General features: G+C 42.5%; 1 protein-coding gene across 1 annotated transcript in view; it reads right to left on the bottom strand.

Annotated features, from left to right (window-relative positions):
• LOC119597778 (collagen alpha-1(I) chain-like) overlaps positions 1 to 17,500 on the bottom strand; it is a 35,330-nt gene that overhangs the window by 1,621 nt on the left and 16,209 nt on the right. Inside the window, 7 exon segments of the mRNA XM_037947410.1 lie at positions 1 to 341; positions 343 to 486; positions 832 to 966; positions 3,064 to 3,203; positions 3,631 to 3,855; positions 4,014 to 4,098; positions 5,817 to 5,972. The exon segment at positions 1 to 341 is cut by the window's left edge and continues 109 nt beyond it. Of these exon segments, the coding sequence (XP_037803338.1) occupies positions 1 to 341; positions 343 to 486; positions 832 to 966; positions 3,064 to 3,203; positions 3,631 to 3,855; positions 4,014 to 4,098; positions 5,817 to 5,879 (1,133 nt within the window). The 5' untranslated portion in view covers positions 5,880 to 5,972.

The following is a 17,500-nucleotide window of genomic DNA, read 5'->3' as shown; positions in this document are numbered from 1 at the left end:
GCACCTGCTTGGCCAGTCGAGGCGCTGCCCGGCTGGCGTCCTCCCAGAGCGCCATTGCCGTTAATGACATTCAGGCTCTGACTAGGAACCTGAGCTTGCCCACCCAACTGGGCAGGGCGCGGGGCACCAGCTGACAGGCTTGGTGCACCTTGCACGCCTTGGGCACCTGGGGCACTCTGGATGCCCGGAGTACCTTGAGCGCCCTGGGTACTAGGGGCACCCGGAACGCCTGAGACGCCTGGGGAGCGTAGGAGACCTGGGGCGCCTTGGGCACCTTGAGTACCCTGCGCGCCCGGAGCACCCGGGGCGACCGGGATGGGTGCCGTGGTGTCCCTGGGAATCAAAGGGGCCGTACAACTCCGTCAGAGCAGCCAGCGTGGCGGCGTCGAAGACCTCGTAACCGGCGTCTTGCAAGGTGGCGCACACGCCCTGCAGTTTCTCGAGGGCAATCGAATACCAAGTCTGGGCTGGGCACACGGAGGGGTTCTGTTGAGGGAAAGGACATTAATGAACAGTTCTGCCCCGTGATAATGGGGTTAAGACGCATATTGATGGGAGAAAAGTTTCGACAGCAATACGAAGACCTACCTCTTGTATATTCTGAACATGAGCTGAGGAAAACCAAGTTATTGCCAAACTGGTAAAAAAATAATAATAAATAAATAAATAAAATAAAATAAAATAAAAATACGTTGCATAACGACCCTAACTGGTAGCAAGGGCCACTTCTCATGGATAACTCGTCATAACCCGAATAACTCTCCCAAGCCAGCCCAAGTCACCAGCAGGAATAACCCTCTGAAGATGGAGCCTGAGGCCCTCCCCACTCACCGAGCCCAGCTGGTAGCACCTCCCGTCGGCGGCGGGGACGAAGGGCAGGTCATTGGGTCCGCGGTTGAGGTTGTCACCGCCGCACGGGTCGGGAAGGCACTCGGGGGGCTGGCTGAAGTCGCGGAACCAGAACACCTGAGGGAGGAAGCGAGGAGTGAGGGAGGGGAGAGGAGGAGGAAGAGGAGAGGAGGAGGAGGAGGAGGAGGAGGAGAGGAGGGAGGAGGAGGAAGAGGAAAGGAGGAGGAGGAAGGAGAGGAGGAAGAGAGAAAGAAAGGAGGAAGGAGCCGTAGAGGAGGAGGGGGAGGAAGGAAGGAAGGAAGGAAGAAAGAAGAAAATGAGAAAAAGGGGAAGGAGAAAGAGGAGGATGAAGAAGTGGGAAAAAGGGAAAAACAAAAATAAGCCAAGGAAGATGACAAAGAGAAGAAGAAAAAGGAGGAAGATGGTGATGATTAGGAAGATGAAGAAGAGAAGGATGAAGAAGAGGAAGAGAAAGGCGAAAAGGAGGAAGAGAAAGAGAGGGAGAAGAAGGGTGGAGACGGTAGTGATGGCGGTGGTGAAGAGGAAGAGGAAGAGAAAGGGAGGGAGAGGAAGGAGAAACAGAATGGGGGAAGGAGAGGAAGTAAATAGCAGAGGTAACAGTGGCGGCAATTATCGCTCTGTTCGGAATGTTTAAAAAGTTCGGAGAGAAAGTCTCTACAATATGATATATAACTAACAGACTGTGCATGGTAATCGCCATTCCAAAAGGCAATCAAGTATTTGATGAATGAACACACACACATACAAACATATATATATATATATATATATATATATATATATATATATATATATATATATATATATATATATATATATATATATATATATATATATATATATATATATATATCATATATACACACACACACACACACACACACCAGAATATATATATATATATATATATATATATATATATATATATATATATATATATATATATATACATATATACATATATATGCGTGTGTGTGTGTGTACGTGTGTGTGTTGTGTGTGTGTGTGTGTGTGTGTGTGTGGTGTGTGTGTGTGTGTGGTGTGTGTGTGTGATCTGTATATATATATAATGCAATATATATATATATATATATATATATATATATATATATATACACACACACATGTATGTATATATATGTATTTATGTGTGTGTGTGTGTATTAGTGTGTGTGTGTGTGCCTATTTGTGTGAGTGTGTGCATGTGTGTGTCTACATATATAAAGGTTCACCTCCAGTGAAATGACATTCGCTTTGTGGCCAGCAACATGGGAAGTTCGACAGGGGAGATAAGCCCCCCCCCCCTTGACAAGTGAAAGAGCAGCTGGCCCCTTTTACCCCCTCCCTCTGTACCTGGAAGCCCCCCTCCCCCCTTTACCAACGTCCCCTTGATATATAACACTATATTAAACCAATAAATAAGTTCCGAGTTCACGACGTTGAATGAAAGTTGAACCCAACTGGTGCATCACCGGGCGAATAATGTACAATGTATAAGTTAATTTACAATCTGCAATGTTATATATAAAGGAGGAAGAGGAACGGACTCAATATTGAACCTTGAGGAACGCCATATCCAATCCCCAACGCTGCTGAATTGCACCTGTGTTTAGCGAAATATTTCAAATATGAGCTCATTATTATTATGTTTTTTTTTCCAGTGTCTTGTTCACAAATACAGAAATATACCATTGTGTATGCTTTATTGCTAAATGGTTCTAATTAATTCCGCAAAGGAATGCCCTCCCTCCTGTCAGGCATGCCAATTCCCGCATCACGATGCTCATTCCCGCCTCAGGCATGCCCACCTCCCCATTAAAAAAAAATTACCCATCCGAAATACCGCTTCCCATCACGAAAGTCCCTTCCAACCAGAAATACCCTTTCCTCGCATCAGAAGTACCTCTTCTTCCCATAAAGGAATGCCCCTTCCCCCATCAGGGGCACCCCCTCCCCCTACCACGAATATATCCTTCCCCCACTTTTCCCCCCTTTTCCCCATCAGGAATTCCTCCCCCCCCCCCCCCATCACGAATAACCCTTTCCCCTCATCACGAATACCCTCTCCCCTCATCACAAATACCCTCTCCCATCATCACGAATTTCCCCTTCCCGTCCTCAGGAATACCCCGTCCCCCCGTCCCCTCCCGTTCCCCCTGACCCTTCCCCGTCCCCGAGGGCCCGGCTTCTGACCTGTCCCGGCGGGCAGAGGAGCGTCTGGCCCAGCAGCGGCTCGCACACGTCGTCGTCCAGGTCGTCGTCGCCCTCGTAGGTGCCGTCAGGACACTGGCACACGGGCGTCCCGAAGCTCGTCTGGTACAGCTGGCGACCCGCTGAAGGAGGGAGATGGAAATATTGATAAAGAGAGAGAGAGAAAGAGAGTTTGTAATGGGAACATGTGAAATCATTTGGTTATTAAGGTATCTATGTGATTCCATATCATTTAGAGAAAATAAGAGAGAGAGACCGAAAATAAGAGGGAGGTAGAAAGAGAGAGAGAGAGAGAGAGGGGGGGGGGGAGAAACAATAAAAGTCATAGAGAGGGAAGGGGGGAAGAGGCGAAAGAGCGAAAAGACAAGAGACAGACGAAGAAAAGAACAAGAAAAGCCCACGAGTATACCGAAGGCCTCTTTCACAATATGCCCTGAACTAGCAACATAGCAAAAGCCTTCATCCCATTCGTGTGTTTCCTTGTCCTTCCTTCGTCGTTTTACTTATAGACAGACAAGCAGACGACCCACAGGCGACGCCGTCACTCACGCGGGCACAGCTGGGTGTTCCTCGGGTCGTGACACAGCTGGTCGCTGAAGATGAAGATCCTGTCGGGGGCGCAGAGGCGGGGAGCGCAGTAGCCCTGGTTGGTGGCGGGGTCGAGCAGGACGTACTCGGTGATGGCGCAAGGGCCCTGCGTCAGGAGGGGGTAGCAGCGTCCGTCCGGCAGCGTCACCTCGTCGCGCGGGCAGTTGTCCACGGGCTTGTTCGCGCCTGCGGTCGTTTCATTTTCTCGTGATTATTGGTCTTTCAAAGTTTCATTTCAGTGCGAAAACGTAACTGAGAGAATATGCACCTATCAGCCTACCTATCTATCTACCTATCCAAAATAATATAAAACACCATTACATACTAAAACGAATTCATCTCACCTAAGTAGTGGCCGACGGACGTGGGAATGGGCGGGTTGAGCACGCCCACGGGGGCCTGCCTCTTCTCACGCACGACAGAGACACCCTGCGAAGTAAAACGGGGCATCAACCTGGCATCCAACTTGGCATCGTGTCAAAATAATTAAGGGTTTCTAACTGTCTCTTTTAATGAAGTTTCCCAAATAAAATTGTACATCATAATTGATGTCTGATTTGGTAGAGTAGTCAGTTACCGAAATGTCACCACTTTTTGACACACATACATACGAAGGAATTACTTAATTGCCGCAGGAAATTTTAGAAAGTCAGAATTGGCGCCATGTGCAAGTGGGCGCGGGGTCAATGCCTATAGATGCGTCACCTTAATAAAACTAAACTTGAAATTGAGAAGTATTTTTGGTTTATAAACAGTTAAAAAATAATACCTCAATGAGCCTATATATTCTTATCAGATTAATCACTGTGCTAATGTGGGTATTAAGTTGGCATCTGCTTGGGTCAAATTAATAGGATTATTTCTTTGTAACAAAGGTAGTTTTTTCGTTTTACATTTTGTTCGTTCTGTCTATCTTTCTTCACCAAATCAATATGGTTTCCATCTCTCTTCGCTCAAAACTACAGCCATCTTATTTCCTCTTTGATCAAGCGACTTTGATAAATACTGGATTACTATCCTTACGCGTTATTTTCCTTTTTTTTATAAAATGAATAGCCTTCCATCTCTTGGAAGATCGCGTTTTCCTTCTATCTTTGTTTTTTTCTTTTGCTCTTTCTCACATCTCTCTCTCTCTCTCTCTCTCTCTCTCTCTCTCTCTCTCTCTCTCTCTCTCTCTCCCTCTCCCTTCTCTCTTCTTCTCTCTCATCTTACTCTCTCTCTCTCTCTCTCTCTCCTCTCTCTCTCTCTCTCTCTCTCTCTCCTCTCTCTCTCTCTCTCTTCTCTCTCACTCTCTCTCCCTCTCTCTCTCTCTCTCTCTCTCCCTCTCCTCTCTCTCTTCTCATTCTCTCTCCTCTCTCTCTCTCTTTTCTCCCTCCCCTCTCTCTCTCTCCTCTTTAATCTCCCTACTTTACTTAATCTCTCTCTCTCTTTCTAATAATGTCTCTTTAAACTAAAAGAACTTCAAGTTAAAAACCTCTCAAAAAGATTCCAAGTCCGACTCACCTCATGCTATCATAATTTTCTAATTTCCTTCTATATAAAGTCATAAAAAGTCTTAAAACCGTCTCATTTACCTATCTATCTGTCTATCTATCTGTCTGCATAAATTTTTAAGATAGAAAAAGAAAAGGTTCACCATAGGAACAATCACCATACCATTTCACCTATTTATCGATCGATTTATCTATCCATCTATCTATCTATTGATCTATCTACCTATCCACCTACTTATCTATCTACTAATCTATCTATATATATACACCTATCTGTTTGTCTTCCTACATACCTATTTAGCTATTTAGCTAGCTATCTATTCACCAAGCTATCTATTTGTCTATCTATCTATCCATCTATTCATCAATCTTTCTGTTTATCTATGTATCCATCCATTTATTTATCTATCTATTCTATTCCTCCATTTATCGATTTATCTATTTATCTGTCTATCTATATATTTATCTATATAGCTATCTATTTATTCATCTCGCTATATATCTATCTATTTATGTATCTATCAACCTACCCAGTCTCCATCCACCTATCAGCCTACCTCTCTATCTACCTATCTACCTCCTTACCTTACCTATCTATCTACGCAGCCTCCCCTTACCATCTATTACAATCTACCTCTTCCCATCTCCACGTACCTCGGGGTGCGCGAGGGGCAGCGTCAGGGCGAAGACCAGGAGACAAAGCAATCTTTCGTTCATGTTGCTGACTTGTTGCTGACTCTGTTACCGTGTCTGTCCGTCTTCTCAGGGTCTGCTGTTGCCTGCGATGTCCTCTTTCAACGGGTTTCTGGTCTGCGAAAATCATGGTATATTTCTTAGAAAAATCTTGTAATATTTGTGATATATAATATTGTGTGTGTGTGTGTGTGTGTGTGTATGTGTGTGTGTGTCGTTTGTGTGTTTTGTTATAATAATATATATATATATATATATATGTATACATAATTTTATTGATATCATATATATATATATATATATATATATATATATATATATATATATATATATATATATATATATATATATATATAACAACAATAATAATATAATAATAAATACAGCAATAATAATGATAGATATACTAAGCATATCTAACAATGATAATAACAACATGATATTAATGATAGCAATAATGATAATGATAATAATAGTATTAGTATTAATGAAAACTATCGTGGGCCAGTGGTAATTCGGAGTAAAAAATAAAAAGAATAAGTGGTACTCTTCTCTCTGCCCCTTTTTCACTCTCCTCCTTCTATCCTTTGCCCCTTTTATCACTCTCTCTGCCTTTCCCTTTCCCACTTTCAGCCATTCACTCCCCCCCCCCACTCCAAAATCTCCCCTCCCCCACTTTCAGCCATACACTCCCCCCCCCCCACACTCCACCCCCCTACCTCCATTCTCCCCTCTTCCCTCACATCTCCCTCCTCCCTTTCTCTTCCGCTCACTCTCCATCTCTTTCTCACCCTTCCTTCCCCTTCCTTTCTCGCTCTCCTTCCCCTCTCCTTCTCCTCCTAACTTCTTTCCCCGGACAGTCGTGTAAATAATAAATGTGCATAACATGAAAGTCTTAACGAGTTCAATGCAGTGTGTTTGCTTCTAAGAAAAATGATAACAATATTTGTAATGGTAATAATGATGATGGTGATGATGATGGTGTTGGTGTTGATGATGATGATGATAGTGGTGATGGTGATTATGATGATAATGATGATGGTGATGGTGACAGTAGTGATGGTGATGATGATGAGAATGATGATGATGATGACTATAATAATAATAATAATCATAAAAATAATAGCAATAATAATAACAGAGAATGAGATTCTCATAGCAACGCATGATGCGCGCACACGAGTGTGTATTTGTGTTTGTAGGTGGGTGTGTTTCATTAATATCTATGGTGTCAACGATTACCATCCCCTTTTACATCAAAACGAAGAGACTTTGTGTCCGCAGTTCACATGGAATATTATTTTAGGCACAAAACTGTATTAGTCAGACCTCACTGTAAAAACGCAGCAACAAAAAACACTGTCTTGTGCACCTGAGAAACTCTGGAGTCCCGGGGCCGTCTCGCTAGACGTTGCTTTTGCGTTGCTTAACGTAAAATTATCTTTCATTTATTTATTCATTTATTATATATATATATATATATATATATATATATATATATATATATATATATATGTATATATATATTTTTTTTTCTTTTCTTTTACAGTGTTATTTGTCGCACTTTCAATACCTTTATTTCCTAAAGGTGACGCAAGGCTACAGTAGTTGTAGTCAGTATCCCACCCCAGACCTTGAGGGATTCAACCCCTGGGTAGTGAGGCTTAGTAGTCTGGGGCGTCATTTGGGCGCAACTTTTTCTCTCTCTGTGATTCTTCTTATCTTAGCAGGACTTCCCTGAGTATCCTTGAGTGCTCCGGTATTCGCTTGGGGGATGGGAACTGAATTACCGTCCTTGCATTAGGCAGGATCGGCGGGGTAAGGAAGTGCTCTACGTACAACTCCGATTCCTTAGCTGGTGCTGGAGAACGCAGCCAGGCTTCCACTAAAGGGGTGACGAGGAAGATTAACGAAACACGGTCTCTTCTCTTACCTATTGGAAGTTAAGTTGAAACAGTAGTTAAGGGGCTGTCAGTCCCTTCAGGACAAAGGGCTTTGGCCCAGGGTTCAGACCTGGTCCGACACTAAGTATGCCCGATTCCCTGGTCACCCTTCCTCCTCAAGGAGGGAGGAACACTCACGAGCCGCCTACGAACAATCCGACAACGAAAAAATCCCCAACGGACAAGTGCGACCAGTGATTAACATGCAAGGTTTCTCAATGTTCGCTGTGTAAATGAAAATCAGTCGCTCCAGAATGTCAACCCATTTTTCACCAAAAAGTTCCTTGATGGTCAAGTGGGTGGCGGTTTTGATTTTGTCGGTAAATTGCCAGATGGTTAAAGTACAGTTCAATTCCCAGCTTAACGATCTTCTTAAACTGACGCAAATTCATAATCTGCAAGTGAAAATAACTATTCCCGTCGCCAGATAAGGTCAATATTGGATATGAAATTGTCTAAAGGCGACCTTATATTCAAAAGCCAATGCGCTGTAACAGATGCCAAAAATTCGGACACACCTCATTCCAATGCATTGATAGACACATAAATGCACTGAAGCTACTCTTATGTGTGCTGACTGTGGAGTTTCCCATCGATCAGGCTCTGCTGAATGCGGCAGTCTGAAGAAGGAAACCGAGACACTGGCATACATGAGGGAACATAAAGTTTGTTACAACGAAGCCAAGAGGAAAGTTGAAGGCTTGACAGGTAAACCCAATACCTCCTACGCTGAAGCAGTAAATACAACACCAGTGCAGGTAGTATCAGTCAAGAGATGGCAGCAAAGGATAAGGAATTTGCTGAATTAAAAGAATTGTCAAGGGATTTGATGAATCAGATTTTAGAATTAAATAAAACAATAAAAGAAACTGCTGAATCAACCTAGCAAAAGCATCATCAGGAGGCTGATACCGAATCGGCCCAGACCTCACCACTTCGTCCAGGCGACCCCTGCTAGGACTTCATCTTCCACTGGACGTCTCCCTGTCAGTGGGGAGCAGATGATGGAGAATACTAACCTTAGTGGAACTGTCAAAGTCTTAGAACTAAAGAAAATGACCTTAAGTTAGAAGCTTTGCCTTATGCTCCTGATATTATAGTTCTCCAACAAGCGTATTTAACTCGTCTCGTCTCTGACGTCGTCATCTCGATGATAAGCGAGCATTTGTGTCGGAAGGCTCGAGAGAATCCGGGTGGAGGCGGAGACGCCATGGACATCCGCCAAAGCCTCCCCTTCACTGAAGTGACTATTGATTTTACTTTGAAATGAGTTGCATGCAAAGTAAAAGTTAGTAGCACTAATGTGTTCAATTTATTGTCCACCTGATAATAGGGTAATTTATGATGAGCTCTTTGCTCTTCAAGATAGTCTGCCAAAGAACAAATTAATTTTAAGTGATTTTAATGCTTATCATGCATTATGGGGTTCCCTGCGGGCAGATGGTAGAGGTGAGCAAGTAATCAATTTCATTAATGCTTATGATTTGGTCCTTCTGAACGATGACTGGCCGACGCTGGTGGAGGATATTGCCGGCAATTTGAGCTTTCTTGACATCTCTCTGGTCTCTTCATCAATAGCAGCTAAGTGCCTGTGCCACACCATTGACGATTCATTGGGAAGCGATCACCTTCCTGTTTTTTTTATCACTTATTCATGCGACACAACAAAAACGCCTTCAACGCCTAAATTTGACGTAAAAAAAGCAGACTGAGTCGCCGTCACAAGGAGCGTCGAGCTCGAAGTTATTGGAGAAACCATTAATGATAAAGTAAACAATGTTCAGAATTCTATCTTAGGTGCAGCAAAGATATCCATTCCTAAGACTTCGACAGATAGCGTTAAGCATAGAGTTCCATATAGACACCAGAGTAAGTAAGGCCCACAGGCTTTTAGAAAATAACATAAATAATGAGAAATGTTGCAATTACAAACTAACAAGAGCTAGGGCTCGTAGAGCAATAAGACAAACAAAAAGAGACTCCTGACAGAGCCTTGCGTCTACAAAAATCATTAATACACCGACATCACAGATCTGGTCCATTGTCAATAAAATAAATAGGAAAAATACATCTTTAAATATTGAAAACATCATTCACGAGGATATGAATTTTGCTTCACCTAAAGACATTGCTAATGCAGTCGCCCGGCAGTTCTCATATACAAGCAGCTCAGACAATTACCATGCAGGCATCCCTGATCACCAAGGAAGCGGCTGAGCTGCAACCTATACACTTTGCCACAGATTACAACCAAGATCTAACAATGGATGAGCTTGTTCGAGTTCTAGAACCCTGTAGAGGAACATCCCCAGGCCTCAATGGGATTTGATATGAGGTGATAAAGCATCTTAATCATGATGCCATGATTGATTTGCTAGAAGTGTTCAATGAGTTTTGGAAAAGTCAGACATTTCCAAAACTGATGGCACTTTGCTCACGTCATTCCCATATTGAAAGAAGAGGGAAATCCCAGATCCGCCATTTCTTACTGCCCAGTCGCGTTAAAAAGTAACTTATGTAAGGTCGTGGAACAACTTGATAACAGTAGACTTTTGCATTTTTCAAATTCCAAAAATTTACTAGGTAACGAGCAGTGCGGTTTCCGAAAAGGACCCTGGGCGGTTATTTATTTCAGCATTTGCCGTAAAGCCTTTTTTGATTTTAGCATTTTTAGATATAGAAAAAAGATTACAACATGACATGGTAATATGGCCTACTCAGAAAACTTCATACTTTTGGATTACGTTGAAACTTGCTTGCGTGTTTCATTTAAAAAATCATTTCTGACAGAATTACTGTCAAATTATTTTCTGACAATGTCACTCATTGTTCAATTAAAGAATGAATGTCAAAGAGCACTAGTTTATTAAAGCAAAATGCTAGAAATAGATGAGGAGTTGGTAGAAAGTCTTTGCTAGCGATATATGCCGCCAAAATAGCCGAGAGCCAAGTCGCCCTAACGGGAAAGCTTTGCTCCGGCATTTGCGCCCGGAGGCCATGGCGTTAGGCGCCTCGCCAATAGATCTCTCTTCCATTGATACCCTTGGTTCATTCAAATGTAGCGCCATGGGAAACACCCAAATTTACCGTCGTGGATGCTTGACTTCCATCAGTCAAGGCCATGGTATCGGAGGCGGAGGTATGACGGAGGTTTAGAGAGATCCTTTTCAAACATCTTTCCTTTTTTCATATGAATACCAACGGATTTTACACTACCGACGACCCACGATAGTATAGTATTTTTTCTGATTCATTAGGTTCACTTAAAACCATTAAATCCTTAGAATCCACAAAACATTGAACTGCTGGGCAATACCATTCGTAAGCTACATAGTGCCAACAAATCAATCAAGCTAATATAGGTACCAGGCCACTCTAGTATCTATGGCAATGAGCAGGCTGACAAATCAGCCGGGTCAACAGGTGACCAGGGTCTTAGTATAGTCCGTAAGTCCTGTGGTAAGGAGAGTGGACCAACCTACATACACACAACAAAATTAAACCAACAATAGAACTGTGGGACACAGCCCAAGGAAAGAAAGGAGGAGTGGTGCTGACCCGGCTCAGGGTCAATGCCACAAGATTGACCCACCTCACCCCATATGTTGAGAGAAATTTCCTTCCGCAATGCCCGCCTTGCACCAACCACTTCACAGCGCCACACATCTGAATATCGCGTCACAAATACAATGCCAAAAGACAGTGTTTAAAAAATTACATCAGATCTTAAGATTTAGATTTCATAATATCAAATCTACAATCAGATGATGACAAGAATCATGAACAAAGTAATCACTTTTCATGACCTTTTCAAGATTAAAATAATGAATAGGATCCCTTGGCTTAATGATCTTGGCTGGCTGTGTTTGGCCATATGCCGCTGGTCTATAGCCAAGAAATCCAAGAAGCAAGAAGCAAATATCTTACATCAAAAAGAAACTTGAATTATAAATATAATACTAGGCATTAAATAGCCGTTTTATACCTAATTGTAGATATTTGTGCTTCGCAGTGACATGAGATATATTCCAGAAATAAGGCACCTAGCTTACATTAACAAAAAAGAACTGTAGTCCTCCAGCACATGGACTATGCTTTAAGGCTTAAGAAAAGTATAACTGGGTCTCGATTTTACAAAATGCAGATCTAAAGAACTCCTGGTATCGCTAATTAGACATAATTACATCCTCATGAAGTAAAATTAAGTTGAAATGTGAATACTTCATTTAAATCACGTAATTATGATGCACACAAAACATGCATCGAGGAAAGTGAATGTTATTGAGGGGGGAAACATTAAAATCATAATCACGACTATAATTGTTTCTCTTTTGTGGCCGTATATCGGATATTCCTCGAAAACTTCAATACTCAGCTATGTTGTGGTACATATTTCCAGGCTAGAATGATACGATTAAAGTTCTTTGTAATCTGTAATCAAAGTTGGAAGTCTAAAGATCCTTTACGTAGATCTATTTCAATAAAGTTTTATATTTCTTATCCGTTCTCAGACACCCATAGTTATGTTAATGTGCCAGAACAGAGGGATGATATATGCTAGTCACTCCAATTCATAACAAGGAAACTCACAAGAGCAATATCCTTACTGTCCTACAATCATCTCTTGAGCTTGGAAACTCTTATAAGTAAAAAAACTGAGGGCAAAAATGTAAAAAAGTCATATTATTTTCTCTCCCCTGCATTTGCATTTTTTTTTTCTTGCGTGGATAAATGAGAAAATCTCATATAGAAAGTTTGGTGATGTATGTGAAGGCATCATCATCATCAAGCTTTGACCAGACTAACCCTCGGAGAAAAGATCATTATTATGCGCATCAGGTACACTGTTCGTCTCTTCGAGGCATAACATGACTTTTAATAAGAAAGGTGGGTAAGATTATTTTACTCTCCGCTTTCAATATTACGGTCGAGGCATCTCGGATTTATATATATATATATATATATATATATATATATATATATATATATATATATATATATATATATATATATATATATATATATATATATATATATCTTTGGCATAAAACAACCCTTTTTTTTTTTTTGGCATAAAACAACCCTACAGTTATATTCAAGTACCATTATAATGGAAAAAATATAAATCTTGTAAGCTTGTTCAAAAAATCATGCTGTAGTTATAAAGTGCCGAGTCAGTGGACGTAAATATTAATTTCATAATCTACAGATGAAGTCTGAATACGAAAAAACGGAATGAAAGAATGTAGTCGTGAATATAAAATTATTTATTCTTCGTAAAAATTTTTTTTTATTGCTTCGCTGCCTAGTTTTCATACATTATAGCTGCATAACTTGAATAAAACTGATACTCATCCGATGGAGTTTGAGCGTGGAAAAGCGTTTGAAAGTACGGCTACCGATAGGTGGCACTTATGTGTGGTACTTATGTGTGGCACTTATGTGTGGTACTTATGTGTGGTACTTATGTGTGGCACTTGTGTGTGGCACTTATACGTGGCACTTATGCGTGGCACTTGTGTGTGGCACTCTTTTGATCCGCAGATTGTGAAATGGCATCCAGCGTGAATCTCATCTTCGAAAATCTCTCTGAACTTATGACATCAATGATTATATTAGTCATGAATAATGATGACTGTGATAACAAAGATAAGATGAATAACAACAACGATAATAAGCATATGGATAACAAGAATGTAAGAATGGTGGTACTAATAGTAATGAAAATTATGATAATGATAATAATAATAACAACATTGATAATAATGATAATACAGACAATGATAGTAATGGTGATAATGATAATAGTGATAATACAGACAACGAAAGCAATGATGATAATAATAGCAATAATAATGACAAAGATAATAAGAACAAGAACAACTACAGGAGGAGCACCAGAGAGAAGACGACCCCCCCCCCAAGAGCCCGATAGACAAGGCCTATGAATAACTTCTCCGCCCACCCCCACCCCCCTCCTCCCGGGGACTACCCTCTCTCCCCTCCCCACCCCATTCTTTGCCGATCTTTTTTTGTTTGCTGTTCGTTGGTTCGTTTTGTTGGTTCGTTTGTCTGTTTGTTTTTGTGTTGGTTCTTCCGCACGACGTCTTTATGCAGTTATCAATATATTTTATTCAGCTTTCCATGTGCTTTCCGTGGCTGTTAAAGGTATTCTAGCTATTGCTAGGCTCCATCGTGGACAAAAAAAATATATATATATATAAATGTATATATATATATATATATATATATATATATATATATATATATATATATATATATATATATATATATATATATATAACTGGCCATAGTCTACATTCCTTTTTTTTGACAATCATCGTAATTCAAATCGGAAGGTTTCATAATGTTACAGTTTTACATCTGTTTGTTTGTTTGTTTGTTTTTCTAAGTATTTTATTCTTTCGTAGATTGATTGCGTAAACATTCATGATATCCCCGTGTCATCAAACCGTAATCTAAAAATAATAATAATAATAAACGTGTTAATAAAGGCAAGCTTTCTGTGCACGGAATCATTCTCTAAACTTTTTTTTTACTCCTATACATGCATTTTACGATTTTGCATTCGAAATTCCACCCATCGTTCAGGTCATGTTCCAATTATCGATTACTTTTGCTCTTACTTTCACAAATCTGGCATTCTTTTCGTGCTCGAAGGCATACAGACATCGTGCATACAAATACACACGAATATCTACGCGACACGCATTGTCTCACTCGCCCGCAGACGCATACCTGACATGCAGACAATACATTGTTATCATCATCATCATCATTATCATCTTTTTCATCATTATTATCATTGCTAGTATTATCATTATTAATAATATTGTTATTATTCTCATTGTTATCATGGCTGCCATAATTGTTATTATTGTTATCATCATCATTATTATCATCATCATAGTCATCATTATCATTATCATAGTTATTGCTATTGTTATCATTATTATTATCATTATTATTACCATTTCCATCAGGATCATAATCTTTACCATTATCACTATCATAATCTTTAACATTTTTTATAATCGTTATTACTCTTATTATTATCATTACTATCATTATTATCATCATTGTCATTGTCATTATTATTGTTGTGAATATCATCATTGCTGTTATCATTGCTATGGTTATTGTTGTTCGATTACTGATATCATATCATTACAATTACCTTATAATTATTATAATAACCATTCTCATTTTAATTTTCATTATCATCATAAATATTACCAGCATTATCATCATATGTGATTCTAGTATTATCATCATTAAATCATCATTGTCAGCCTTTAGAAATTAGCCTTAGCATCGCGCAGTTTTATAATCACTAACATTAATACTGTGAGTATGTGATGATAAACATTAGTCAGAGTTACCATGGTTAACATTATTATTGTCATTATTATCATCACCACCACCATCATTTCATACCACATGGATACGGCAGCGAAGTTCTTCAGACACTTTAATTCACAAGGTCCTCCTCTGGACACACTCGGGGGAAGAGAACACAGGAACACAGCGAATGATTTGTCACAGGGTAGAACCCGACAGGAAATTCCCCGTTTTTGTTATATGTTATTTGGGGGGGGGGATTGGTATGGGGAAGGGAAGGGGGGGGATGGAGGAGGTAGAAGCTAAAGAAGGAGGTGGGGGGAGGAGGATAAGGGAGGGGAGGGAGGGGGAGAGGTGGGGGACGAGGGGGAGGAGAAAAAAGGGCGGAGGAGGAGAAGAAGAAGAAAAGAAGAGGGAGGAGAAGGAGAAAAAAAAAGATGGAGCAGGAGGAGAACAAGAGGGGGGGAGAAGAAGGAGAAAAAAAGACGAGGGAAAAGGCGGAGAAGAAGAAAGAAAAGAGGGAGAGGGCGGGGAAGAAGAAGAGGAGGAGGAGAAGAAGAAGAGGCGGGAAGAGGAGAAGTGGTAGGAAGATGAGGAGGAGAAGGAGGCGGAGGCGGTTTCGGGTCGGCGTCAAACCCCTTTTTTTCTCTCTCTCTCGTTTTTTGTCTTCCGCTGTTAACCTGAATTTCAGCTTCCAGGCCCCAAGGAGTGTTTCTGCCTAAGCTTGGGAATCTCACGCGTCCAGGCATCTCGTCGCTCGGGACACCATGGACGCTCTTTCGAACGGATTTACTCATCGTGTCGCTCGTTCATTAAAACGTGTTTCGTTGATGAAGTTGAATGGAAAATCGGACATCGTAGTAGGTGTTGCTATTAACATCATCTTTATCATTACTTATCATTATCATCATCATCATCACATCTTCGCCATCATCGTTATCATCATTAATGTCTCAAAAACATCATCACTTATTATTATTATTATCCTTTTTTTAATCAATAATCATCTTTCCTTCTTTTCACTTCCTCGTCGTTCTCCTCCTCCTTATCATCTTCCTCATTATCTTGAGCATCATCACACCTTGCTACCATCCCTCCCTCACCCCCTCCTCCTTCCCTTCGTCAACGCCCCCCTCCCCCTCCCCCTCCCCTTCTCCTCTCCCCATTCGTCTCTTTACTCCTCTCCCCCCCCCCATTCAATCTCTTTACCCCCACCTCCCAGTTTCAATCTCCCCCCCCCCTTCCCCCCCCCTCCCCAAGCTTCCTCATCCCCCCTTCCCAACTCCCTCTCTCATTCCCCTTTCCCGCCTCCCTCCTTCTTCATCCCTCTTCCCCTCCTCCCCTCCCCCCCTTCCATCCCCTCCCACTCTCCTCCCTCCTTCCCTCCCCTCCCCCCGTTCCATCCCCACTCACCCCTCTCACTTCCCTCCTTAGCCCCCCCCCGCCCCCCCGTTCCATCCCCACTCACCCCTCTCACTTCCCTCCTTAGCCCCCCCCCCCCCCCCCCCGTTCCATCCCCACTCACCCCTCTCACTTCCCTCCATCCCCAAACCCTCCCCCCAACCTCCCTGGGGCGTCCTCAAGGCTGACGGAGGCGACGGAGGCGGAGGCGACGGAGGAATGAGGTCGGAAGTGAAAGTAAGGTCGAGGGTCGAGAGTGGGATGCGCGAGGGGGGGGTTGAAGGGGGATGGGGTGAGGGAAGGAGGTATGAGGTGGGGAGAGTGGCATGCACGGGTGGGAGGGAGGGGGGTATGGGGTGGGGGAAGGGTATGGGGTGAGGGGGGTTAGGTATAGGGTGAGGTGAGGGGTGTGGGGTGAGGGAAGGGTATGGGGTGAAGGGAGGGGGTGCGCAGGAGGGAGGGTGGGGAAAGGGAAGGGAATGGTTAGTAGAGTGAGGGGAGGGAAAAAGCGCAAAGGGAGGGGGGGGGAGGAGAGAGGTGAGCGTGGTAGGTATAAGGGGAAGAGATTCGCGAAGGGGGGAGGGTGACGAGTATTAGGCAAGGGTAGGGTAGACGGGTATAGGTGAGGGGAGAAGGTGTACGGGGGGGGGGGAAGGGTGGTTGTATAGGGTAAGAGGAAGGGATACACATGGCGGGGGGAGGGGGAGGGGGACAAGCCTTAACTGAGGCGAGGAGGTGTGAAGAAGGGGGGGCGTAGGGTTAGGAAGGGGGGTGCACAGGGGAGGGGGGGGGGAGAAGCGGCTATAGAGATGCGCAGGGGGGGGGGGGAGAAGGGCGAGGGGGGAGGCTGTAAAAGGGAGGAATCTCAGGGGATGAGGGGGAGGGGATGATCAGGGGGGGAGGGGGTTAAAGGCCAGGAGGAGATGCGCAGGGGGGGGG

The sequence above is a fragment of the Penaeus monodon genome, chromosome 40 (assembly GCF_015228065.2).
Source record: "Penaeus monodon isolate SGIC_2016 chromosome 40, NSTDA_Pmon_1, whole genome shotgun sequence".
NCBI lineage: Eukaryota > Metazoa > Arthropoda > Malacostraca > Decapoda > Penaeidae > Penaeus > Penaeus monodon.
The sequence above is the reverse complement of the archived record's forward strand: the minus strand, read 5'-3'. Positions and strand labels throughout refer to the sequence as shown.